This window comes from Rhamphochromis longiceps, linkage group LG19, assembly GCF_057381845.1.
Source record: "Rhamphochromis longiceps isolate RC_006_pf linkage group LG19, R_longiceps_female_GT1.1, whole genome shotgun sequence".
Lineage (NCBI taxonomy): Eukaryota > Metazoa > Chordata > Actinopteri > Cichliformes > Cichlidae > Rhamphochromis > Rhamphochromis longiceps.
The window spans coordinates 20,757,043-20,784,324 of record NC_140575.1 but is presented as its reverse complement, the minus strand read 5'-3'; the positions used below and the strand labels follow the sequence as shown (position 1 = coordinate 20,784,324).

General features: G+C 40.3%; 1 protein-coding gene across 2 annotated transcripts; it reads left to right on the top strand.

The window, feature by feature from the left end:
- Positions 1–1,059: 1,059 nt before the first annotated feature.
- nin (ninein (GSK3B interacting protein)) lies at positions 1,060–26,230 on the top strand. Of its 2 annotated transcripts, none has more exons than XM_085391454.1 (28): positions 1,060–1,311; positions 3,723–3,935; positions 5,317–5,410; positions 5,929–6,101; positions 7,824–7,869; positions 7,985–8,160; positions 9,606–9,752; positions 9,922–10,089; positions 10,240–10,376; positions 10,586–10,726; positions 11,566–11,740; positions 11,890–12,000; positions 12,182–12,271; positions 12,364–12,499; positions 13,364–13,485; positions 13,724–14,838; positions 17,722–17,820; positions 17,928–17,997; positions 18,122–18,289; positions 18,377–18,493; positions 18,789–18,902; positions 19,100–19,246; positions 19,329–19,508; positions 19,621–19,755; positions 19,843–19,944; positions 20,056–20,148; positions 22,885–22,998; positions 24,567–26,212. In XM_085391454.1, exons 2-28 carry the CDS (start codon positions 3,744–3,746, stop codon positions 24,771–24,773), a joined length of 4,569 nt encoding a protein of 1,522 aa, XP_085247580.1. In that variant the 5' UTR covers positions 1,060–1,311; positions 3,723–3,743; the 3' UTR covers positions 24,774–26,212. The 2 variants fall into 2 exon arrangements, with proteins under 2 accessions (XP_085247580.1, XP_085247581.1); XM_085391455.1 differs by lacking the exon at positions 1,060–1,311 and adding an exon at positions 15,086–17,416 and having other exon boundaries at positions 3,725–3,935; positions 24,567–26,230.
- Positions 26,231–27,282: the final 1,052 nt, after the last annotated feature.

Here is a 27,282-nt window from a genome sequence, read left to right as displayed (position 1 = left end):
ATAATGCTATTAGAAATTGAAATAAAGTAGAAAAACTTACTTTTTGGCATACAAATGACTTTTTTTGGTGTTAAATTGTCTGTGTTTGACAAAATGTGCTGATTTTTCACATGTGATAGCAGAACTGAATTGGGCATGCACAGGATGAGTCACATCATTTGAAACTTAGCCCTGATTGGAGAAATTGGAAGTGTTACAACTGAAGCATGTTACAACTATCCCTGGTCTCCCCTACAACTGGTTCATTTCTTGAGCTAGATGCCCTTTGTGTGTTTGAATAATTCATAGGTAAGTGTTAAGAGGCATAATAAAAAACAAAATACACTCATCTGAAAATGTTCAGGTACAAGGACTGGACAAAAATAAGTGAAAAAGTAGCCAATGAAGGAAGAAACACAAATCCCTTCAGAGAGCAAAGTCTCACTCCTTGGAAGTTAAATATAAACAGGCCAAACACTCTGAGGTATTTTAAGTAAAGGGCAGATAATATTTGGGGTGGCTGTAGCTCAGGTGGCAGAGCAGGTCAGCCACTAAACAGAAGGTCGGTGGTTCGATCCCAGGCTGCCTCCTGGCTGCCTGGCAAGATACTAACCCCATATTTGCCTACTGGTGGTAGTCAGAGGGCCTGTGTCCGGCAGCCTCGCCTCTGTCAGTGCGCCCCAGGGCAGCTGTGGCTGCTATCGTGTGTGTGTGAATGACTGAATGTAGTGTAAAGCGCTTTGGGGTCCTTAAGGAAAGAAAAGCGATATACAAATGCAGGCCATTTAGATTTGTATTGCTGAGTGTGCAGCAATGTCTTGTGCAACTTTAATCTAATAGAGGTTGTTTGATCCAAAGATGGTTGCATCCAGTTTTGAAAAGCCTCTGTGCTTGAATATTGCCTAAAAGATAGCATTGCAACACACATTATTCAAAACAAGACACAGCTATCAGTTTAAAAGACTGTAGTGATTTCGGACGTTTTAGTTTGGTCCACTGGGGGCTGGCAGGACTGCGTTGCAGCTTCTTGGTCGGTCACCGCCCCTTCCTCTTACAACCGCTTTTCAAAACCCGCTACAAGCCGGAGGAGGATGATACAGCCGCGGACACAAAGCAGCCAGCAGCAAATCCCTGACAGCTACTTTCTCGGTAATGTTAGGGAGCAAAATGCTGCTATCGACAAATTAGCTGCTTGTCAAACTTGCTGGAGCAGAAGGTTTACCTGCGCTGTAGCGGGAGAAATGTTGTAGTTTAAAGTTTTTTAGAGGTGTGTTTAATCAGCAAATTTGACTCGAGGAAGGAGCCAGCTGTCCGCAAAGTTTCGACACTTTGGTGAGTTTATTTTTTCTCAGACATTTCTTTGTTTCTTTCTTTCTCTTCTCCAGCTCTGGGTACTTAGCTTCTTTCATCCTAAAAAAGTGTTCCCTCACGTTCCCAAATGAACTAGCGCGGTTAGCATAGCCCATCACTTTCCTTATGACTAGTGAAGCTAGCTAAACTGCATTACAGTTATTTTATTCTCACAAGTGACTTTAAATCTTTACTTGGATGAAGACAGGGAAAAGTCAGTGAAGCAAAACATACACGAGCAGCAGCTGACTGCTAACTTTTTTCCATTTTGATTTAAATGGCGTTAAGTAAGCGCGCTAATGGAAATAAAATGCAGTTTTGCAGTTTGTATCACCAACAATTGCCCTCACATTTCACCCAGAGTTGTTTAAATGTGACTGAGATGGGTTGTTTGCAGGCTTTCAAAGTTGTTCTTTTTCTAAACTTTCTCACATAGATCTACAGAAAATGGGAACATGGGAATTATCTTTATGTAGTTTCTTTGGACAGGTTTGTATAGAGAGAGAATATCAAGTCCTCAGAGAAAACAGATTAAAATGTAGTTGCTTCATCTCTAGTTCAATCATCAGGTTTTTAAGTTTTGTCTTTACTGACTAAAATCTTTTACTGACACTATGACCAGTGAATGCTGGGATGGTTCTAGGATTAACCTATTTTTTCCCCCCTCCTAATATGAACTGGTTTTACTCCTAAGCTACAGCAGCTGTCAACCCACAGCCACCTTGAGCCTCTGTGGCCAAGCTTGAGGTAAAGGGCTGCTTGGATAATTGGCTCAGAAGTTTGTTTGCAGAAACCTGAATAAGTTCAACAATGCCAGCAAGATGTGCAAAGAGATTTTTGTTTAGTAATCTGTTCAGGAGTCACGCATGTAAAATACAGCGGTCCTAAGCAGTTGCCCAATGCTTGCTTTTGCTTTCTGTTTGTCGCCCTGTTGCTCTGCAAGTTTACCAAACATTAGTTTTCTGTAAGCTGCCATACTGCTGAACCATTATTTTCCTGCGTGCCATAAGCTGCACAAATGTGCAGATGTAGAATAGTGACTTGGCCTTTGTGGACAGCCTATTGTGTGCAGTGAATGGGCACCCCGGGTCTGGAGTGTGGGGGGACACCTGGCCGAGCACTTGATGATTTCACTGAGAGCAGCTGGAAGAGCAAAGGGTCAGGCAGCATATCTATTGTATAGATGAGCCCTGAGTGGGGAGTTTCAACTCATTAGACATACTGGTATGTTCTTTATGTTGAATTTGTCTTATGCACAAATATATATATTATGTTAGGACAAACTGAAGTTAGGTGATCAAAATATATAAAATATATAAAGACACCTAAGGAGGGTGGAAAAATATCATATTTTTGAAATTCAAGAAAAAAGTGGACAGTACAAATTTAAAAAATGTAACAAACAGACAAATCTTATTAGAGTTTATGTAAATAAAAATAGAAACATGTATTCTAACTCTGCTCAGCCCAATTTAAGCATCACCTTTGGTAAGCTTCATGTGGCTGATCTCAGCTGTTGTGTCTGGAAGTTATGTCATTGCTTAAGTTAGTAAGACTCTGTCTTTTTGCTTTGGACCAATGTCAGCTTCTTCTCTTACTTCAATCCCACATTAAAATATTAGCCTTGTAGTTAATTCGCCAAGGTTGATTGTCTGCATTGCTATCATTACTTCAGGGAAACGTGGCTTACAGCTGACTTGAACTCCAGACTTGTGTTTTGAGGCGCTGCTCTCTGTCCATTTGCTTCTGTTGTTTTTCAATTAGAGAAATGATGCAACCCAATTGACACAAAAACGTGGTCCATGTGTAACTGAATCTGCCAGTCTGGAAATGCTGGCACACTGCTCTGGTCTAACTTTCTCAATTAGTCCCTGGCTGCTCTGTCCACTTGGCTTGGTGCCACTGTGTATTCATTGTTTTCTTGATTAGCTGTTTCAATAGCATATAATCTAAATACTTACAGATATTTAAAAAACAAATTATTTGGTGATCAAAGTGAAATAAATTAAGATTCATTTTTATTTATTTAATGAATTAAAAGAAAGTCATGGTTGTTGTTGGATATCTTCGTGTCTATCAGTTTATCCGTTTGTCTAATCATTGTAATTGGATTACCTAAAGCCTCCACTGCAAATGAGGCTGGAGCAGTGCGTTGAAAGCTCAGTTGCAGGGCAGTGCTCTCAGATGAAGTTGTTGGTAAGAACAGATGCTGCTGAGATTGATGAAGCCATCCTGTTTGTGAGTATCTGTTAGCACTGTGACTGAATATGTAAACCCTGTCAAGGTACTTTAATGTCTTGCCTTCATCTTGTCTGCTATTGTCTGGCATATCATCCTCGAGAGGCCCAATAGTTGTAATGGAAAGTATGACATCTCTTTCACTCTTTCTTTAGGGCAGGGTGCTGTCCTGTGGGATGGATGACGGGCATGAGCAGGACCAGTACGAGGAGCGGCTGAAAGAAGTTTTTAACAGCTTTGACACTAGCGGCTGTGGCTCTCTGTGCCCAGAGGAGCTCTCCGACCTCTGTCAGTCGCTGCACCTTAATGATACCGCTCCAGCTCTTCTCCAGACTCTGCTCCAGAGCCAGGACCGCCTCACTGCCAGGGTGAGTTTATTCCACTGCTGCTAAGCAGCCGTTTCATCATAAACAATCGTCATACTGCTAATGTGAAGTCTGAAATTATACATTACCTGGTTGGAAATGAGACACGCACCCCCTTTTTAAAAAGCTGTTATTTATGCAGCAATATTCATTTCTATTACTAGTGTTGAATATATGCTACAATCCCAATTTCATGCTGTGTAATGATTTTTGGCCTGTTCCATGTGCACACAGTTATTTTTCATACTCTCTGAGTCTTTTGAGTTTTTTGATGATACTACATGCTGTAGATTATGAGATATTCAAAGTTTTTCCAATTTTGGATTTGGGAACAATATTATAACAATTTTGTAGATGCAGGTTTTTTTTGTGTATTGGTAAACCTCTGCCCAGCTTTACTTCTGAGAAACTCTGCTTCTCCCTCTAAGATGGGCTTGTTTTTATATGTTATGTTATGTGACCTGTTACCAAATAACCTAATTAGTTTCTCCAGCTATTTATTTTTCATAACGCTTCCTTTGTCAGCCTTTGGCAACTTTTTTTTTCAGAGACATGTAGCTGATTTTGAAATTTAAAAGCCAGTATTTGTCATTAAATAGTAATAATATTTCAGTATGTTCTGTTGTGACTAAAATATGGATTTACGAGATTAGTAAAACGTAAGTGCTTTCTATCTACCATTTACACACATTGTGATATTTGGTTCCACCTCCTGAGCTACAGCCATGAGGTAGAACAGGTATTAGTTGTGCCCCTTTTTCTTGTGCACACCAGGATTTTTCATATTTATTTGCCATTTCATTGTTTGCTTAAGATACCAACCCCTGGTCAGCTCCAACCCAGGTGTCAAGTCAAACTATGTGCTGATCACACACACTTTTATTTGAGAGAGGGGCCGTTTGGAAATGTATTAAAAAAAAAATTAAGGACAGTGGTTCTGATGGTTCAACCCATAAATAAAGATGAGACGTATCCAAACAGCTTAACTCCACATGCTGGCATGGATGTATGTTTGTATGTAAGCGTGTAGACAGACGGGTGGCTATTGTCTGGCAGGTGTGGGTGTTAGTGGACGGGGTAAATGTTAGCAGAGGGGCCGCCTAAATGATTGCTCACGGCATCCAACAATAAAGTCAAAAAGCCCCAAGTATCCCCCTCCCCTCCAACACCATCTAAACCCGGGAGCCGTCAGCCTCCGCAGCACAAAGAAAATCACCATATTCAGGGTTGGCAGCTGTTGATTCTTAAAATGTGACCTTGCTGCCCCTGCTCAAACCCTCCTCCACACAGACACCCAGACTCCACCTCACCCACAGAGAATAGCACCCATTGTAAGGAATTTCATGAACTTTCTGTAAGACGTATTTCTTTAATTCATTTGCAGGTTGACTTTGAACAGTTCAAGGATGCTCTTATTCTGGTTTTGTCTTCATCCATCGAGCCACCTCAGGAAGAACAGGAAGTCCTGCCAAAACCAGGTAAAGTCTTAATGGTTGTGCACAAGTGGAAAAGCCCCTATGCACAGCCACGGGACCCAAAGCAAGTCTTTGAAATGACTTGTTATGTTATTACCATGCTACTTATTGTGTAGATGATGACAGATGAGGTTGGATGTAAGTTCAGTTTCTTTACAGATCTGTCATCATTACATTGTGTAAGATCCGCGTATGTCAACACAAAGATTGGACCTCATCAAAGCAAATACTACATTGTCAATATTTATGCCTGTCAGTGAAGCATGATGTATATTGAACCTATGTGGTTCCTGTTAATTTCTCTAAAGGTTGACATTTAGTTCATGGCTGTTTTACTGAAACAGATGTGGCTTTGAAAAGATCCTAAAGTTACAAGATTTAGAGAAGTTATTTGGAGAAGTACATACCGGAGGCTTTGCTAAATGCTAGTCATCACATTTTTTTTCCTGTTTTTGTTGTGCTAAACTGCGAATAAATACTCTATGCATATTATTTGACACTTTCTTGTTATTTTTCCTCAGAGTCTCCTGAGATCAAACCAAAGTTTGTGAAGAGCGGTAAACGTTATGGCCGCCGTTCCACACCAGAGTTAATAGAGCCTATTTCAGACTTGACTGAAACCACACACGTAAAACCAGCCGACGAGGAGGATTTGGAGGACAACTATGACTCAGCTGTTCCCAGGAAACGTGAGGTAAAAGGCTGAGACCGATCGGTTTTTTCATCTCGAGTGCCATCCTTATCGCTTCCTGTCCTTGCGTGATTCCCTGCAGCCACGGGCCGGCATTCAGGCGTTATTCTTAGCTAATCAGCTTAGCGGCATGCAGGGCAGATCCTGTAGTGTAATATAAGCGTTCCAACGCAAGATTCACAAGGTCCTATTAGTTGCATAACAAATTAGTACTGTCTGTAAATAACATTGTGAGGATAATTAGTGTTTGATAAGCCTTGAGTAATTAACACCTAACCACAGCGTTTGTGTAACGTCAGACTTCATCAGACGATTTATGTGCTGGCGGCTATGCAGAGGTTTAAGAATAGGAGGTTTTAAAAATGTACATCCTGTGTTTTTGGCACATGCTGAAAAGGAAAGGGACATGAGACTTGTCACAGTTTTTATTATCAGGTCATTTATGTCCGTGAACAATTGAACGGTGTGGGTGTGTGGTTACTCTGATCTTCTAGATCTGTTTCTTGGTTAATCAGACTCACTTCTGACATGTTTCCACACGCAGTCCTTTCTCACAAATAGCATACAGCAGAGATTTTCAGTTATTAGTAGCTTACTTTAAATCCGCTCCGAACGACGATACATAGTCAATTAGCAGGTTGTTTAACCCTGTAAAGCCTGAACTATGAAATAATTGCCAGAAAATTCACATGACTGAGTGTTTATTGAACCTTCTGACAAATCTTTATGAAAATAATGCCTTTAGTATTCAGTTACTTGTGCAGAACTTTGCAAAGCTGGGCTGCAGTAAAAGAAACTCCTCCAAGTGTTCACCAGTGCAATGGTGGTAAGTTTAAGCTTGGATGGAGATGTTAGTATTCTGTGTATTGTCTCTGACTCCACCCAGAGATGCCAAGCAGCGCAAAAGCAAACACTATTGGAGATGCTGAAACTGAAGCGCATCTTGGCATTGAATAATCTTGCTGCAACAATGCTGAAAGTATCCAGCCTGGGGACCAGCAGATGGGGCTGGGTCAGGGGGCTCTGCCTCAGAGACTGCAGGCCCGCTGCTTGGGGAGGAGATTGTAGGCCTGTGTCAGGGAAACAATGAGCTCCGCTACCCCTTCCCTCCTGGATGCCCACACTTCATGTATCAAAACGCCACTTGCAGAATCCCATCTGCTCTTCATTCCCTCACTGCTGGTTTCCCAAACAATAGGTGGGAATTCTGGGTTCGGAGTTGGAGATCAGCGATTAAGGTCTTCAATATTTCTTCACAAGGAAATTATTTTTTTTATTTTTTTGAATTGAAAATCATTTAAAACCTTTTTTGTGAGGCTAGTTGTCAGGAATAACCCCCAATAATTTTAATAATTTTGAGTAAATACCTTCACGAAATTGCAGATGGTTGAGGTTATTTGATTTATTTGCTTGATTTCTATGCTATTCTATTCTTCTATTGCCGAAATCAGTCCTTCAGACCTCCCCCGTCAGGGCCCGTGCTATTACAAAAGGTCCTGTGTATGTGTGTTTTTTGCAGCCCCCCCCCTGCATTCAGACTCAAACTTGTCTGATTTAAAACCACGCTTAAACACACACACACACACACACACTCTCAGCTGATTGTCTCATGAGAAAATCAGAGGGGGGTTGGGACAATTGTTCTCAGTAGATATTTTAATGGTTAACTGATTCCAAACGGAACTGATTATAGCTCATTTTATCTTTTATATGTTTTTGTTTCAGCGCTGGAATGCTCACGAATCAAGCACAGAGGAATATGAGGCAGAAGGTACGTTATATTCAAATTAATTTTAGACATTTTACTTCATACAGGACATAGCTTTGTTTGGTTTTGTTGTTTTTGTTTTTTTTGATGCATGATCTAACTTTTGTCTTGTGTGCAGGTCAGATGCATCTCTGGAACCCGGATGAGCCGAACACGCCTCGGGGATCCATTGTTCCCCTATCAGCTCATTTAGAGGAGAGGCTGCGTGAAGCCTGCGAGGAGATGGAAATACAATGGGACGGATGTGCTGGTCACAGTGAACTGCTTGCTCTCTGTGAGCATTTGGGTCTGGAGGTATGTTAAAGGGAAAAATGCAAAGATTTGAAATTACCCATGATTTAAAATAACCATATCTGCCTTGGTCTTTTTTCTTTATTCTTTGTTGTTGTTTTTTTCCCCTCCTTTTCTGAGGGCACTTATAATGGTTAACAAAAACCTTTTTTTTTTTTTTTTTTTTTTTTTTTTTTTTTTTTTTTTTTAAATCTTCCACAGACTTTTACTTTTTTTATTTTTACTGATATGAAAAGGTCCTTCAAAACTTCTAAATAACTTAAGAGCCTTTGATAATGTTTTGGGTTTTTTTCCTAGTAAAAGGCATGATATTGTCTGCTGATTTGATGGCCTTGCAACACGGAAAAGATCCCCAGAATTTAGATAGTCCCTCATCTAAGCAACCTCTGGCACAATACTTAATCATGTTCCCAGCAGTAAATCTTAAAGGAAGAGGATCAACAGACACAAATTTCATGATTTATTAGAGATTATTACTTTATCATCTAAAGTTGTTAGCAAATTTTCTGTCTTTTCATTAACTAATTACTGCACTTCTACATATAAACTAACTGCTTACACCGATTTGAATTCGCTTTGGTCTTTATATATGTCGTGGCAAAGATTCAACAAAGTGCTGCATTCTTCAGAGATTTTGGTTCAGGTTGGCATGATGGCATCACACAGTTGCTTAAAATTTGTCAGCTGCACAAAGATGCTCTATATGATTGAGACTGAATGAGTTTGGAGACCACTTGAGTACAGTGAACTCATTTTCAATAAACCAGTGTGAGAGGATTTGAGCTTTGTAACATTGCTCGTTATCCCGCTGGAAGCAGCCATCAGAAGATGGTAAACTCTGGTCAAAAAGTTATGGACATGGTCAGCAACAATACTCTGTGGTGTTTAAATAATGATTAGTTGGTACTAAGAGGCTTGGTGTGTGCAAAGATAATCTCCCCCATTACACAACCACCAGCCTGAAAGGTTCATACGAGGCAGGACGGATCCATGCTTTACAGCTGCTTGTGCCAAATTTTGATTCTACCATCCAACCATGTTTTTCCAGTCTTCTACTGTCTAATTTTTGTGAGCCCATCTGAAAGTAGCTTCAGTTTCCTGACCTTAGCTAACAGTAGGGGCACCAGGTGTGGTCATGTGCTTCAAGGTTTGACGTGTTTTATTCAGAGATGCTCTTCTGCATACCCTGGTTGTAATGACTGAGGTAATGTTGCCTTCTTATGAGTTTAAAGCGGTCTGGCCATTCTCCTCTGAGCTCTGCCATCAACAAGTTCTTTTCTACCCAGCGTATTTCTACACTGGATACGTCTTCTTTTTTCCGACCATTCTCTGATAACATAAAGATGGTTGCATTTTATTTGGTTTTACTCAAGTAAAATGCAGTATAAAGGTATTAATAAAAAAATCTTGCGTTTTCATTTTTTTTTCTTTTTAAATATATATATCAGGTGAATGGAGATGCGCTCCTAAGCCTGTCTGCCGATGGAATGATGACTGTTCAGGAGTTTGTATCCAGGGTTGCAAACCACAACAAACCCCCCACGCCATCAGCCTCAACACCCTACAGGCAGCTTAAACGGCATCACTCCACTCAGGTATGCTATTTGTGGTTTGAGCTTCACCAGGTTAGGAGACTTGGGGCTAATTTCAGGGTTGTGTTTGATGCTTTTTGAAATTCAGAAAAGGCTCAATCTCTGTAGTATTTTGTATTTTCTCTGCTATGATGTATAAATAAAAAAAAAAAAGTTTTTCTTCTACCTACAGCCTTTTGATGAGGGGGGGCGGAGGATAGCTACGCCCTCTTCTTTAACCAGCACCATTGGCATGCGTCTGTTCTCCTCTCTTGATGATGGCACCGGTTACACTCCTGTGGAGTACATCCTGGATGCCTGGATAGAAGACGGAATAGAAAACAGCACTGATATCCTGCAGGTACATTACTGAAGTTACACTTCTTACTCTTCTTAGTTTATTTATGGTGAAACAAACAGTGTTTCACAAAATTGTTGACTTTGAATTCATCTTCAAAATATAATTGGAATGTATTTAAAATGGGATTTTAATTGGAAAACTTTTTTGCAGGCTTTGAACTTTGAGCTAGATGGAAAACTGAGTCTTGGTGATCTCACCATGGCACTTGAAAATGAGCTACTCGTTACTAAGAATGGGATTCACCAAGCGGCACTGGCGAGCTTCAAAGCTGAGATCAGATATCTCCTGTGAGTATGAGTCATCATCATAATACAGCTCATACAGATCTTAATACAATCTGTTGATCCATGATTAACTGGATTGTGAACTACTTAAAGCTGATAGTGTTGAAATTGAAATCAAATCTTTTTTTAAAAACAGCAGGATTGTTGTTTTTGTTTATCGTGCCGTGTAACTCGTGCACAATTATTGTTCCTGTTGGTTTTTCTGATCTCAGAGAGCGTGTAGACAGAGAGCTCAGAGAGAAAGAGAAAATCCGATCTGATCTGGAAAAAGCAGAGAAGCAGAAAACGCAGCTTGCCAATGAGGTGGATGAGCATCACTCTGCAATTGAGCACATGAATAACCTCAATCTCAGGTAATTTATCATTCCAGTCGCACCACACGTCTTTTGAGATGCTTTTTATTAAATTTTATAAAGTCCAGTGACTGACTAAACGGAAGGTTTGGAAACACATTTGTCATGTTTAACTTTTATTAAATTAAAACCTCATTCCTCAGGTTTTAATTTATTACATCTGTTATCTGAATGAATTTCATTCATTGATAAACTGCAGTTGAGCCTGTTTAGCTTGCTTTACTTTAACTAAGAAATTTTGTTTACTCTAAGTGTTTGTGAAGAAAAGTTGAGAGCAAATATTAAATCTACTTGCAGTGTACTAGACCAAAACACAATGTGCCACAGCTGCCCTAAATTACCGTAACAGTATAGATAATTAAAAAAAAATTTTTTGTATTTATAATGGTTAATTTCCCAAACAAGCTCTTTAATTGAAATGACATCTTTACAAGTAAAGTATTGTTATTGTTTTTATCCATGACTTTTAAAATTGTGTTTTACAAAAATGGTAACGCACTTTAATATTTTTGTGTTTAAGATGCCAAATTTACTTACTTTCCTAAACAGAAAAATCCTCTTTAATGGTTCTGCTTGATTAATATCTGATCTCTCAAAGTTTGGTGTGCCGGCTCAAATTTGAGTTTAAAAATGTGAATTCAGTTAGAGTTCAGTGACTTACAATATTTATTTATTTATTTTTTTATTTTTTTAGGTTTGTTTTAGGTTTGTTTTGTTTTTTTGACAGATTTCTAAAATATTTGTACTTTATTGCTTTTTTTATGACAGGTGATTCAATAAATTTGTTAAGTAATGTATATTAAGTGTTGAGTTTTTCTGCTGTGGATGATCATCTGCAGGAAGCTTGAGCAGGACCACAAAGAGAAGCTAGCGGCAGTAAAATCTGAGCTGATGAGGGAGATGGAGCAGATTCAGCAACAGGCTTTCCTGCAGCGTGACGAGCTGGAAGCAGAGATCGAGAAGATCAGGGAGGATGAATCTTTCATCCGAGACCACCTCTCCATCTCGGTGAAGGTAACCGAATAATTCATGGTGTGCAAGTGTATTTGGTTTTTTTTATTTTGCTAAGCATGGAATATGTCAGTGTTTCTAATGTACACTGTGTTCTTTATCCCCAAAAAATAATTTGAAAATATAAGAATCATGATGTTGTTCATTTTCAGGAGAACAGACATCTGGAGATGGAGTTACTGGACTGCAATGAAAAACTAGTTGATGCTCAAAACCAAATTACTAAACTCCAGACAAGTTTGGACAACATTATGAAAGATAAGGTGCAGACACATTTTAAGATGCTATATAATGGATTTTCATAATATTGACTTTCACCTTTTTTGCTTGCAATTTGAGTTTCATGTTTGTTTGTTGTTGTTTTTGTTATTGTTATTTGTTTTGGTTTTTAAATATCTGTCTGTGCTAGCATGATAATTAGTATATGATCTTTTCTTATTTTAGTTTGGTGATCTGGACCCTAACAGTGCAGACTTCCTCCTCCAAGAGGAGCGCATTAAACAGCTACGCAGCGGCTATGAAGCTCAGTGCAGGGTAACTACGAGAGACTGTTTTTTCCACACAGGAGCGTGTAAAATGTGCTGACGTGACACAGATGTTTAACGTTAAGTACTCTTATTCCGTAGGAATTACAGGATCGTATCGATGAGCTGCAGTCAGAGCTGCGGGAGTTCCACAGCCTCGGCAGAACTCATCAGTCTTGTCAGAAACCTCTCTCTGAGGAGCTGGAGAGTAAAAGCCCTGGAATGGAGTCTGACCCAGGTAAGCCTATAGTGTAACATTGCAGTAAAATAGTGCTCAAAATCATTAAAGAGGACCAACTGCATACATGACCTATCGTGCAACAGTATTATTAAATTCACTGGTGACACAATTGCTGTTGGCCTGATATCAGGTGACGATGAGTCAGCATGCAGAGGTGAGTTACAGCAACTGTCAGTAAACAACCTGGTTTTGAACATTACTTAAACCAAAGAGCTAATAATGGACTACAGGAAAAGGCTTGACTCAGTCTCATTCTGCATTAGTAGGAAGTGTGTAGCGTGTGTAAGGTCATTTGAATTGGGTTTCCCCCTATCATTGAACCTTTCCTGGTCAGACAACAGTACTGGAACAGGGGAAAAAGGCACATCAGAGACTACTTAGGAAAAACAACATTGAGCAGCAACTAAACACACATAGGTGTGGGATGCTGGCTGCTCTGTAGCAGTCAAAAGGGTGCTGCAAGGAGTGGTACAAACAGCAAAGAATAAAAAAAAAAACACTGGTTGCCAGCTGCCATCCTTGGAGGACATTGCACGCTACTTTAAAAGAGCACAAAACATCAGGGACTGCTTTCACCACGCTCACAGTTTGTTTGGACTGTTGCCCTCAGGCAGGCGATACAGATCACCCAAAGTACACAGCTATAGCTTCAGAGACTATCTACTTCTAAAGACTAACTGGGTCCTGAACACTTAAATGCACTGATAAATTAATGCAGTGATAACTGACTGACTCACTCTGTTTGCACTGGTTATTTAGAGGTTATTTATTGGTGTTTTATTATTTGTGTTGTCCTGCTTTGTTTTTTTAACCTTTGTCAAATATCAACCAACCCCTCACTTCTAACTTGACTTCTCACAGGTCTCGGTTCAGAGGAGGTTCAGCCTTTCAGTATGAGCCTAGAAGCAGAGATGATGCTGGAGCAGCTGAAGGAGCAGCACCTGCGTGAAATCGAGGAATTGCGAAACCAGCTGGAAATCAAGGTTAGTCTGCTAGCACCACCAGTTTTTAATGTGTAAATCTGCTGAAGAAAATGAGAAGTTTTAGAATTGGAAAGAAACGAGGAGGTGAGACCTCTGCAGGGTCCTCTGCATCTCCACTCCCAAGTGCTTTAATAAATAAATAAAAATGATTATTAAATCTAAAATATGGGGAAAGGGAATATGTGACTATTATTCAGAAATTAACTACAAGGTTTATATAAATCTTTTATCCATACAGATGAATGAATTTAACAACATGGTGGAAAAACAAAGGCTGAACCATGAAGACCAGAAAGCTTCCTTGGCGAACCTCCACCAGCAGGAGGTTCAGGCTTTAAGAGATGAGATGGTCAACATTCAGAGCCATGCACAGGAGCTGCAGAGCCAGCTGGAGGAGGTAGAGTTGGAGAGGAGTTTACTGGAGGAGAAACAGACAGAGGAAAGGGAAGAGCTTAAGAACCTCCAAGAAGAGGAGTTGGTAAAACTAAGAAACCAGCTCCTGGAGGCCCAGACTCGCACTGCAGACCTGGAAGAGCAGCTGAAGACCCTAAGAGTTCAACAGACAGAGACCGATGAAAGTCTTGAGATTGAGAAGCTGAGGACTCAACATGCCACAGAGCTCAAGAAACTAAAGGATGAGCATGCAGAGCTGTTTGAAACCAGACTAGCAGAGGAGAGAAAGGAATTACAGGAGGAAAAGGCTGATTTGGAGAAGAGATTATTAGATGATTGGGAAAGCAAGAAGAAATTGTTACTAGAAAGCCATGAGGAGAAACTAAGTGATAAACTAGAGGAGGTAAAATTGAAATTTGAGGAAGAGCGTGAGGAATTGGTGGAGACGCTGACAGAGGAGTGGCAGAAAGAGAGGGCTCAGCTGGATCAGCAGAACGGCGAGTCTTTACAGATGCTGCTGGAGGAAGAGATGCTGAGACTCGTCAAGGAGCAAGAAGAGAAGGAGAACAGTCTGAGGGAGCAGTGGGAGAGGGAACGAGCTCAGCTTCAGGAGCATCACGAGGCGGCGCTGCTCGAAAAAATACTCGAGAGGTCGCAGCTACAGGAGAAGTTTGAGCAGAGGGAGAAAAAGCTGAAGGAGAAGTGGGAGAGGGAGAGACTCCAACTGGAGGAGGATTATGAAGGGATGATCCAGGATAGGATAAATGAGGAGAGGGAGAAGTTTGAGACGGAGAGGGAGAAGGTGGAGAAAAGACTGGAAAGTTTGATGGCAGAGGAGAAGGCGCGTCTAGAGGAGAGCCATCGAGAAGCCGTGAAGGAGCTGAGTGTCAAGCATATAGAGGAAAGGGACACACTCAGCGCCATGTTAGACAAACTACGAGATGACATCGCCCAGGAGAGGTAAGAAACAACATTTTACCTAATTAAATTTATCAAAATTTATTCTTCAGCCTTAATCTCAAGCTAACATCACATGAAAGTAGTGTTAATCCTCTAATGTAACACCAAACAATCGAACATGATTCTGCTAAGAGATAAGGTGTCTAAGCTATTTTTTTTAAAGCCTCCTGTGTTGAGGATTGTCAGCAATTATAATGTAATACTTTCCAAACTGCTTCTGTAACCGCCCTTGAATAACCATGTGCAGGAAGGACATCGAGATCAGTTTCAACCTGAGAATCAAAGAAGTGGAAGATCGTTTCTCGTGTGATCAGGAATTTGTTGCACAGCGTTTTCAGGCTGATGTTTTGAAACTTGAACAGCACTACCAAAGAGAGCTGGAGGCTCTTTCTGAAAGCCACGCCAAGCAGAAGCTCGAATGGGAAGCAGAGATGCAGAAGGCTCTCGAGAGAGCAGAGGAACAAAGAAAAATGATGGAGGAGGCAGCGGAGGGGGAAAGACAGAGATTAAATCAGGAGTGGACAAAAGAAAGAAGGGAGCTAGAAAGTGTTCACGAAGAGCAAATGGAAGCACTAATGAATGAGAAAAAGCAGCTGCAACATGAGCTCGATGACTTGATTAGCAAGGCCCAGACCAAAGAAATAGAGCTCAGCAAGCAGCTGAATGATCTCCATAACAGGCTTCAGGAAAGCCTGAAAACCAAACATGATCTTCTTGTTCAGACAGAGCTCCTGTTGAATGAAACAGTCGATGATTTTAAACAGGAGAGGGAAGAACTTCTGAGTAGTAATTCAGAACTTGAGTCAAAGTACAATGAGATGCTTTGTATTTCAGAAAGGCAGACAGCAGAGAGGATTGAACTTCTAAATGAGCGCGATGATTTAAAGATGAAGATCGAAGAGCTGGAGATGCTTCTTAAGCGGGCCGCAGTGGACTTTGAGCTTGACAGGTGTGAGCTACAGGAAAGTGTGTCGATTCTTGAGCAAAAGTTAAAAGATGCAGTTGAGATTAAGGCAGAAGATTTTAAAGTAAGAGTTAAAGAGCTGGGGATGGAAATCCAACAGCTTTCATCTTCTGTGGAAAAAGTGGAAGACAAAGAGATGAAGGAATTGAAGGGGATGAACACATTAATGGAGGAGATGCTACACAACAGAGAATGCGTTACTTTATTTGGTGAAGAAACACCTGAAATTCTGGATGAACAAGATAGCGATGAAGAGACTCTAACAGGGACTCTGTATGCAGGAGAGGAAGCCACTGAAAACGTGGATGTTTTTGACGCAAACAATGAAGATGGCTCTGCTACCAGTGACATTCGGGGAGACAGAGAGTTAATGGGTGCTAGTGAAAACCAAGAACTCCGACAAAATATCGTGCAAGAAGATATGAAAGAGACTCGTGAATTGTGTCCTGCAAATGCTGATGGGTTTCAGGGATGTGGTGATGATATTTATGTTACTGATTTCCCCGAGCAAGCTGAACTTTATCACGCAGGCTGTGAGTTGGCACCTTCTGATCACCCCGAGTCCGAATCCACAGAAAACCCAAATGAAGCAGTTTTCCCAGAGATGAAATGTGGGCCCGTCTCATCACTTGAGGCCTTTGAAGATGGTGAGAACAAAGCAACTCTTGAATTATGTAAAGAGAACAATCCTCAAGATGTAGCAGCAGTGGGGTTTGAAAGCTATTCCCAGGAAGATGAGCAGCATCATGAGACTGTGGTTGTGTCCTCAGCGCTGGAGGAGACGGGTTACCCTGGTGAACCGTGTCTGGATGCTGAGGTTAACTGTTTACTGAATAACTCCCTGGATTCAGACTGTGAACATTTACTCGCAGAACTAAAGGGGGGAAACGTTAAATGTGGACATGAATGTGTGGATCAAGACTCTGATTGTGAGCGGCAGCCTTTGCTGAAACTACAGGCTTTCTATAATACGACCACAGAGGAGAACATTCTCCTGCATGAGAAGATTTCTTTGCTTCAGCAGAAGACTGAAATACTAGAGAACCTGCTGGCTCATAACAATGAAAAGATCAAGGCTGGGCACCAGGTGTTAGAGGAAAACTACAGCCTCAAAGTTAGAATGTTGCTGTTAATGGAGCATGTCAAAGAGCTGGAGATAAAGGCCTTGAAAATGACAGATCTTCAGATTAGGTATGAAGATTGCATGTGTGAAAATGCCAAACTGAAGGAGCAAAATGGTGAACTTGAGAGAAGGGTGTGGAGCCTTGAGAGCAGGATCAATATTTTCCACAGTTTCAAAGAGCAGCAAATTTCACTTGTGGATGAGATCAACAGGATGAGAGAAGAAAACACTAAACTGTCTGAGCTGTTCAGCGAATTAGAAAGGCAGGATGGGATTCTTTCAGCCTTTGGCCTAGATGCTGAACGACTGGAGAGCCCCTCAGTGGAGGCTTTTCTGGATTTAGATAGGGAACTGGAGGCGAATGTTGATGCAGTGACTGATCTTGAAGACTGCTGTAAGGCGTTGGAGAAGCAGAACACGCAACTTCACCGAACCATCACAGAGCTACAAGACAAGTCACAGACATTAAACGAAGTGACGCAGGCTCATAGGTAACATGGAGAAAACTAGGATCCCTTTGTCTTCTGTGGCCGGTGTTACCACCATCCTTTAGTGCTGTGAAGTTCTAGCTGCGACTGAGCTTCTAAACCCTCTGTAGCAGAGCCTGACAGTTTTTGTCCCCGTAGGTCATCAGCAGAGAAGCAAGAAGTTGTTTAGTGTGTGTGTAAACTGTAGAGTTGTTTATAATCGGTGTGCTGCAGTCAGTTTGGTGATTCTCATATGTACTCAACATGCATCGTGTGTGATGGATTCCTGCAGTTTCACTGAATTTATTTTTCTGACTTTTTGTCTCCAGATCTGAAGCCAGTCGTCTTGCTGAAGAAAACGTCATCCTCAGGCAAAAGATCTCTGCATTGAAAGAAGAGGACTTAAAGGAAGTCCAGCAAGAGTTGACGTAAGAAGCACCAAATATAGTTTGCGGCTAACCACCACAGTAGGGTTTTTTTTTTTTGTTAGTTTGTTTTATGCATAATCACATTTTCTTCTCACGCTTAATTACAGACAAACATGGGAGCACCTGAAGAAAGAGAAGCTAGCAGCTCAAAAAGCATCACAGAATTTCCAAAAACAGGTAATGTCGTGCAAAAATAAATATAAAAAAGTTTTAAATATACAAAAGAAACCAATTTGTCCTTACACACTGGATTCGATTTATTTGGACCAAGATATTTACTTAAAAACATGAATCTCCACAGATTGCAGAGCTGCGTTTGCAGAGTCAGCAGCTGGAGGATGCGAATGGGATGCTGTCAGAGAAAAATGCCCAAAATACTGCCGGTACGGAGAGTCTACGACAGCAGCTGGCAGAATTGATAAAGGAAAATGAGAGGAGGGAAGCTGCTTCTGCTGAAGAGAAAAACAAGGTAAACGGCGTTTAATGACCAGCTGATAGTCGCCACGGTGTGGTGGCGGTGGTAGCGGGTAGTTAATTGGTGGCTGTTTTGTGTTAGCTGGCAGCTTGTGTGTCTGCTCTGGAGGCAGAGTTGACCAAAGCTCTGGAGGACACTGCACAGCTGGAGGAGAGGAATATCCAGCTGTCACAGAAGCTCTCTAACCTCAGAGAGAAGGTGAGCATTAGATTATGGGCACCAAAACACTTCACATCCAACGCCACCATAATATAACACAGACACAATATTAAGAACTTCCTAACACCACCCCTTCTTAGAATTAAATGACCCAAGCTCATCCCCATCTCTGAATACCTGCAATGATTAAGATGCAGGAAAAAATACAAACTAAGTCATTTCTAGCCTTAAGCCAGCTGTGATCTGCTGAGATCTTTGGGTGTTATCTGCCCTTACCATTAAAGTTATGCAAAAGATTGCTTCCTTACACCTGTAGGTGTCTTTTGGTTGTCAGGCAATCGCGGCGGGCACAATGGAGAGTCACCTCAGCCACCTCGTAGAGGAGCGGAAGAGTGTGGATAAGGAGACTGTAGGGCTGCGCAACCAGCTAGCCAAAGCTCAAGAGAAGGTAAGGCTGCTGTAGCCTAAAGGATCTCGCTCGGTCACCAGATAGATGACAAATCGTTTGGTAATTTTTCAATAGTTGGGGTATAGTGGGCTTATTTCACAGCATTTTAATAGAATTTATAGAGATTTCTAGCAAAGCACACAAAGGACTCTAACTTGGTGCATTAATTAGCACTAATATGGTTCTTTCCACTCAAGGTCAAGACTATGGAAGAAACTCTTCAGACTGTCAACCATCAAAGTACTCATCTGAAGTCGGACCTTCGTGTCTCGCAACAAGAGAGGGATTCTCTAAAACATGAAGTTGCATTGCTACACAAACAGCTGCAGAATGCTGTAGATAAAGTGAGGTTTTTGTTTCTCTATAGTGAGGTAAAAGACAAGCTGAGGGCAGAACAGACTGACCTTTTGCCCTTGTTAATCTCAGAACCGTATTTTGGAGATGGCCCTGCACTCAAGCGGTCTGCAGAATCACAGCAAGAAGCTGTACAGAGATGAGATGTCTCGGCTGATGGAGCAGGAGCAGCAGCTACTGAGGCAAGAAAACGAGAGACTTCAAGCAGAAGTGTGCAGCATCAAAGGAGACCTCACCCAGTCCAGAGAAAAAGTGAGCTGAGCACCACAGAAAAATGGCAGGCTTTTAAAAGCTGCTTCTTCCTTTTTTTTTTTCTTTTTTTTTTTTTCCTCTGTTATGTGAGTTTTCTTTTCTGTGTTTGCAGGTCCGTCAGCTTGATGCTACCATACTCTCCCTGAAGCAGCACAAACATCAGAGTCCATCCTCTCTGATGAAGGCCTTGGAACAGGAAAACTTCTCTCTTAAAAAGGAGCTTGAAGCACAAAGGGAGCTTACCATGGTGTGCATGCATGCTGCTGACTATAACCAAAGAATTTTCCGATTATATAAAATCCTCAAATTCTCACTACATGTGCTTTTCATTCAGGGCTGTGAAGGTGGACAAAGACGCACTGAGCTGGAGAGCCTTCAGCAAGAAAACGAGGCGCTCAAGGCTCAGCTGGCTCGACTAACAACACAGCTGCTCGAGGTACTCCAGCTTTTTTTTTTTTTTTTTTTTTTTTTTTTAAAGCTTTCTTTGGATTTAACAGTTTAACAAGAAAGCAAAATAATTTAAACAATATTTTTTTCCTATTTCCAGACTTTGCAGGCACAATTCATGGGACTCCTGCCTCCATCACCTCACAGGATGCCCAGAGGTCAGCACCGTGGTGAAGATCCAGACAACATGCAGGTACAGTGCAATTCAGAACTTCCACAATGGCAAACCCGACCAAATATAGTTTACTGCTTAAGTAAGCTTGGATATATTAAATAAGTACTGCATTGGTACATTTATAGATTGACGTTCTTTTCTCACACTTAGTTTGTTCGATCACATTGCACTTTTTTCCCCTTTCTTTTGTTGTAATGGGAGTTGATACATAGACCTTTGTCACAGCAGCTTCAGTTTGCCATGAAATCGTAGTTAAACGCAGGTTTTTCTAATTAATGTAGGTTCTGTTCTGTGTATTCACAGGGCCTCCATTAATGTGATTAGAAGCACCTGTGTTTACCTCCTCCTTATTTCCCTAACTGCTGTTACTTGCTCAGATATTAAATAATGTACCGCATTTTCATATTGTACTTGTGGCTGTAAATGTCAATGGAAAAACTAGACATCATTAACATTTTCAACATCATAGCAAAAAAAAAAAAAGTGTACCTGAGCTGAGTGTCCTCCATTCCTCGTCTGAGTTTTCCGCTCCTTTCTTTTTCTTTTATTTATTAAAGCTGTGTTTGCTGTGTTTTTGAGATTTTATTTTTTTATTATTTTTTTTTAATACCTGTCGTAGATTCATTTTGGCACCCATCTGTCTTCATCTCCTTTTCTCATATCTGTAGAGTTTACCTTTAGGGGTCTGGTGTTTTAGCTTGTGGCACCTATGTGTTTTGTTTTTTGTTTTGTTTGTTTCTGAATTCATTGTCTTTTATTTTCAACCTTGAATGCTGGTTGAAATAGGCTGAAGTAGTTGCCATGGTGTGATCATCTGGGTGAGGTGGCTGATTTATTTATTTTTTTATTATTTTTTCCTTTTTTCATGTTTTCTCCCACACTCTGCGTAAGTCTTCATTTCCCAACAAATACAAGTTGTCCTTTTATAGTTATCATATGTGTAAGTGGCATCTTCCACCTTCATCTGTCATCATCAGGTTGCCATTAACACGTGGACTTTGTTTGAAACAAAAACATTATGCACAATATCTGCAGAAAACTCCATTTCTAGTTTACTTGCAGATTAAGTTTTTCTTTTTTTTAGTAATTGCTGACTTAGTCCTAGTTTGCCCACATCTTTGTTCAGCACGTCATCAGTGCGGATCAGTTACTGATTGAAGTTTGAGATCCCTGTATGTATGATTAGTCCTGCTGTTCATGCTGGCTTATACCACTTTCCAAATTCGCAGTGCTTAAACGGTGAACTATAAATTTGAAAACGCAAAACTAAAGAGATGTTTTCTTGGCCAGTATGAACAGGAGGAATGCTGACATCCTGCAGATTAATAAATCTGCATTCATATTAGGATTCCTAGTTCGTCTATCTTAATTTATTCGATAGTCTACACACATCTCAGGCATAAAAAGCCCATCTTTAGGATTAGAGGGTAGAGCCCTGGTGAAGTGTACCTGCCTTTTCTCTCCAGGGGGCGATGCCGGAGCAGCGGGCGGCACACGCAGACAGCTGCCGGCGGATCGGTGGATTGTAACGCCAGCGTCATTTCCTGCTCTTCGCTTTAGAGACTGCTTACATTCTGCTCTCCCTCTGTTTCCGGAGTAAAAATCTGAATGTGGCACATGAAGCCCCACATTCGTGGTGCCTGAGATAAATGGCATGAAGTTGTAGTTGTATTTCATTGCTGCTAGGTGGCAGGAAAACACAGAAAAGGCTCCTGGCTTGTTTTCCCAATGGGATTTTGATCACACTAATACTTGCATTGACAGTTGATAGACTGTTTTCTAAAAAGAATAAATGAATAAAAATATATTGAGCTTATATAGACTGGAAAGATGTAGGACCAGACCTTTGGTGGATTCATTATACATCCTGATCAGTCTTTTCAATGCAGGGTTTACTTTCTGGGAATGACTGTTATGCACTTGTCTTTTTAAAACTTGAAAGGGTTTATGACAGGGTATGTATGTATCCTCGGAGGAAAAATCTTGTCATCAAGGGCCAAGGTTAGTGCCTGACAGCCTTTTGAGTCTTTTTCTAACAATCAAACCATTCACACGTGTTATTGCCAGGTGATGCTACCTGATGTGCAGTCAGGGTTCATGGAGATTTTTCAGTGAAGGTACCAAGTTTTTAGTCCTCTACTGTACACTTGTGTTCTGGGCGTCTTTTGTTGCTGCTGAGCACCCAAAGTGAATCACATCTTTTTGTTTTGGTGTTGTTGTTGTTGATGTTTTGGTTTTGGTTTTTTGTTTTTTAAGCAAGGACTGATCAAACATGTTTGGTAATTAATTTCAGTGTTTGGCTGGTATTTATTAAATCTTTGTGAGGTTGGTAGTGTGTCTTTAGTACAGTGTGTCATTATGTCTGCGTTTTTGTTTTGTTTTTTAATCATTTAGTGCATTTTTGTTCTTCTTCCTACACATGCACATTTGTTTTATTTTATTTATTTTTTTCATGTTTATTAGAGTTTGTTTTATTTATGCATTAATTAATATTTTTTCTAGCTATATCTGGAATATAAGTCATAATTTTATACTTGTATTTATTTTTCTAGTGAATCATCCTCTCTTAAGAAATGTAACAGAAATCCAATAATAAAGAATAAAGCAACTAGCTCACAAGAAATGCTGTCTGTATGGTGTCTGACTCATCTCACGCTCACATTTCCATTTTTTTCAGAAGCTAAAAATCTCATTTTACATGGTAGTCTTGCATCAGCAGTAGTTTGACGATGTCCTTGACTGTCTTCTCCCCAGGATGAAAGGGAGTCGAAGATGAAGCGCATGGAGGAACGAATGAAGGAAATTGAGTTGTCTCTGCATAATGTCAAGCTGCTGCTCAAAGAGAAGGTTGCTCAACTCAAAGACCAGGTCAGTTCAGTTTCAGTTCATTGGCTTCCACTAATTTGTTTTTAAGCTGCTGTTCAAAGCTGGACTGCTGTTTTGAAGAAAATCTATTATACATTGGCTAATTTGGATTGTTAAACACAACCTTTCAGGAGTCTTATTAATTTAGTTTGGTTTTATTTTTACTTTGTGTATATAGCACCGGCCCACAACTGTAGCTCTCTTGCACTGTGCTTTATATTGTAAGGTAATATCCTGCAATATCAGAAATGCTAGCAATCATGACAATGGAGAAATATGATTCACTTTTAACAGAAAAAACCTCCAGTAGAGTCAAACTACAGGGGCAAACGTCTGCCACGATTACTTCTAGTGTGAAATGAAAAAGAGGGGGGGCACATGGTAATAATGACAATGCAACACAACCTGTGGGAGAAGACGGACAAAAGTTAATAATATTCATTACTGAAACATGGTCAGTGCATAATGGGAGGTTCTCCAGCAGTCTAAGCCTGTATCAACATGGGATGGTTCAATGTCATCTGATACAGCCCAAACTATAAGCTTTATCAAAACTTAAAGGTTTAAATCCAATTTTAAATGTAGAGAAGGGAATCTGCCTCCATCAATTTGGAGCTCTTTCCACAGAAGAGGAGGCCTGATGGGGTCTCATTGTTACTTTATATGTGAAGAGGAACATTTACTGCAGCTTGATAATGAGTGATTGCAGGAGTCCAGCCAAGAATGTATGAATTCGTTTTTCCACATCACTCTGAGATGCTTTGCAATTCCACAGAGATTAAATTTTTAAAAAGAGAGAGAAAGAAACTTAGAATTTAGAATTAGAAAGGTTATGTCATTAATTTAAACTACACCCATATTGTGTTTTCTGTCTTCTTAGATAATTCCAACTCCATTTAGTCTTCATAGCAATTGAAATGTATCCTAAGGGAAATAGTATGGGTCCTGGTAGTCAAAGGAGCTTGCAAGGAAAAGCGTCTGGACTTCTTTAAGTTACTTGAAGATGTTTCACCTCTCATCCAAGAAGCTTCTTCAGTTCTAAGGTCAATTGGTGGGGAGTCCCAGATTTAAACCTAGTGGGAGTAACCCCCCACAGAGGGACAAAAGGACCACCCGATGATCCTCTAATCATTGTGAAACCTGGCCCCACCTTATCAAGGTTTCACAATGAGCTCACCCGAAACTCTGGCTGATTGGGACCCACACCCAGTTTCACACCTTGGCTCAGGCGATTAGAGGATCATCAGGGGGTCCTTTTGTCCCTCTGTGGGGGGATACTCCCACTAGGTTTAAATCTGGGACTCCCCACCAATTGACCTTAGAACTGAAGAAGCTTCTCGGATGAGAGGTGAAACATCTTCAAGTAACTTAAAGAAGTCCAGACGCTTTTCTTTGCAAGCTCTTTTGACTACGATGACCTGGATGACTGAGAACCTTCACAGACATATGGTACAAAACCTTGTGAAACTCCATAACTAAACTCCTTGTTTTAATGAACAATTTGAAATTATTCAAAACCTTGCCATTCAGTGTAACCCATTACAATCAATTATCTACTTTGACTTTTCTAGCTGCACAAGAACGGCAAAGCAGACGTACTAATCAAAGATCTGTATGTGGAGAATGCCCAGCTGCTGAAGGCTCTGGAGATAACTGAGCAACGTCAGAAAATCGCGGAGAAGAAGAACTACCTGCTGGAGGAGAAGATCTCTAGCCTCAATAAGATAGTGTGTGACCTAAACCCGTCACATCTTCCGCTGCCGTACCATTATAAATGATCACAAAGGACTAACTTAAAATGTGTGTCCAAGTCGATATTTGCACTCTATCTTTAGTAAATACTTTTATTTTATTATATTTATCACTGCTGCAAACCTTATGCAGCAGATTCTGCCAATTCATGAGAACTGGTGGTTTTATGTTAAATATGCAGTATTTTTGTCCATTTAATTCTAACCAGTAATTAATGGGACCCATAAATAACTAGAGGTCAAACTGCAAAGAAGACATGTCTTTATGCAGTAATTTATATTTTTAAAACGCTATTACCTATTATTAATAAATATCTTACCTTTAAACTTTTTCTCTGTCCAAAGAGAGGAAAAACAATGAAGTGTACTTTTTATACAATTGTGTCCAAAAGTTGTGTGTATCTCTTCTTTCTCCAGCCCTATTGTAAAAGAATAAATAGAAACCTGTTGTTCGCTAGTAAAATCACGCAAACTGAGATGTTGAATCATGCTTTACCTAACACTACCTGAAGTTGAAAAGACTTTAAATGTCTGTCAAGTGGCAATACTTAACCTGTCATTTTACTTTTAAAGGAAATTGTATGATCTGTTGCAATATATAAAGGTGTATATGCTATGTCATTATGGTTGAGATGGGGTAATGGCTGTGCTACAGGTAGAAATAAAATTAAAGGATTGTTTTTAGTGGTTTGTAAGTTACTGCTTTTTCCACAGTTATCTGATTGCACATACACATGATAACAATGTGATTCAAGCAGAATCAACATATTTAAAATTCATGCCACCCCTCCATGCCAGGAATGTCAAACTTATTTTACATTGTAGTCCTACATCCAGCTAAAGCTGTGGCCTAATAACATGCTAGAAGATGCCTCTTAATTATTCCACTTTCCCTCAGTGCGTCTCAGTCTTTGCTGTCAAATTTCTTTATGATGTACGTTCTTTAGGTTTGTCTGAGTAAATGATTAAAGCTACAGAAAAAAACACTGGCATCCCACACGTTATACTGTAAATACAATTGTTGGTTGTTTTTTGGGGGGGGGTTTTAACTGTAGCTCCAATACAAAACAAATGTAAACAATGAAAGAAAATCATTTCGTGTCATTTATTGAATACCTACTTTGGTGTATGAAAGGATAATATGTTTTTTTTAAGACACGCTGTAAAACTGGACAATACAGAAAAAGAATCTCTGCAATTTCCACAGTGTTTAAGCCATCTAGTGGGTCAGTATAGACCCTTGAGAAGCCTGTTCCAACCCCTGGGCCATTTAACATCCCTGACATACAGGCAGGGCTGGACTGGGACAAAAAATGGGCCCGGGCATTTTGACTAGAGACCGGCCCACCAGGTATTATAGGAAAATCCATAAAGCCTTTGAATGAAAACAAAAAACGCTGTTGTGACAATGATGTACACTGTCTTGTTGGTATATGTATGATTTCTATATGTTGTACATCAGATAAAAACTTTGGTTGTAAGATTCAGATAATTATTTAATAAAAGCTAGACATTTTAAATGAGAATAAGAAAGAAAAGTAATTTCTTTGTACCCCCCTTTCCCTGTTAATGCTCTACCTGACCCCCTGGCAAAACTTTGCTAGACCCGCCCCTGCACAGTTCACAGTTACCAGCTGTCAGCTACTTAAAAAAGGATCCTGGTGTTATTTGTCTCTCAGAAACAGTTCATAACTTCCCTTCAACTCGTTCATGTCACCTAAAAGTTAAACCTGTTTCTCCATCACCTGTTCAGCTCTGATGATCCCGTAAGGACATCTCCTGGTTTCATCTTCATGTTTCCTTCTCGCCAGATAACCAAACCGATGTCATGACCAGCAGCTTTTACAGCTCCAGCAAACATCAACTGATGCTAGAAATTGATATTAAATAAATTCTAACAACAGCTGATCAAGCTTAAACGTGCTGCTGTTGTTTAGCGCGACATCCGCTGATTTCCTCTTTCTGGCGCGAAGTGGGCGACAAACAAGAGAGAAAAGCCGATCAGCTGATCATTGATCAGTTTCACGATTGAATGAGAGAAGAAGAGGCAGCTGCAGCATAAAGAGAATAAATCCAGCTTTGTGTCTTTTTTCATTGTAGCTGAAGTCTGGGACAAACTGTGTTCCTTTTCACCTAAATACAAAACGTGTATTATTTTCTCTGAATACAGGACGATTCGGTTTTTACGGCGTGGTTGGCAACTCTACTAACTAACCTTATGAATAAAATAAAGTTCACTATCAGTATAGCACCCACCCAGCTGTATAGAAACTCCGTCAAGCTAGTACGCAGTACAAGTTATTGTAACTGACGGTAAAAACTCAGCACAACGAAAATAAACTACACCTATATCTGACCCAGATAGACTGCAGGTCATAACTTCTTACCTGAAGTTCAGTTCACCTGACACTTTTTTTTAAACAGACTAAAACACATGGTGGGCCTCTCTGGTGCTGTACACAACTGGTTCACTTCCTATCTCTCTGACAGATCTTTTATGGTGAGTATGGATACATGCTCCTCTAAGATCCATAAA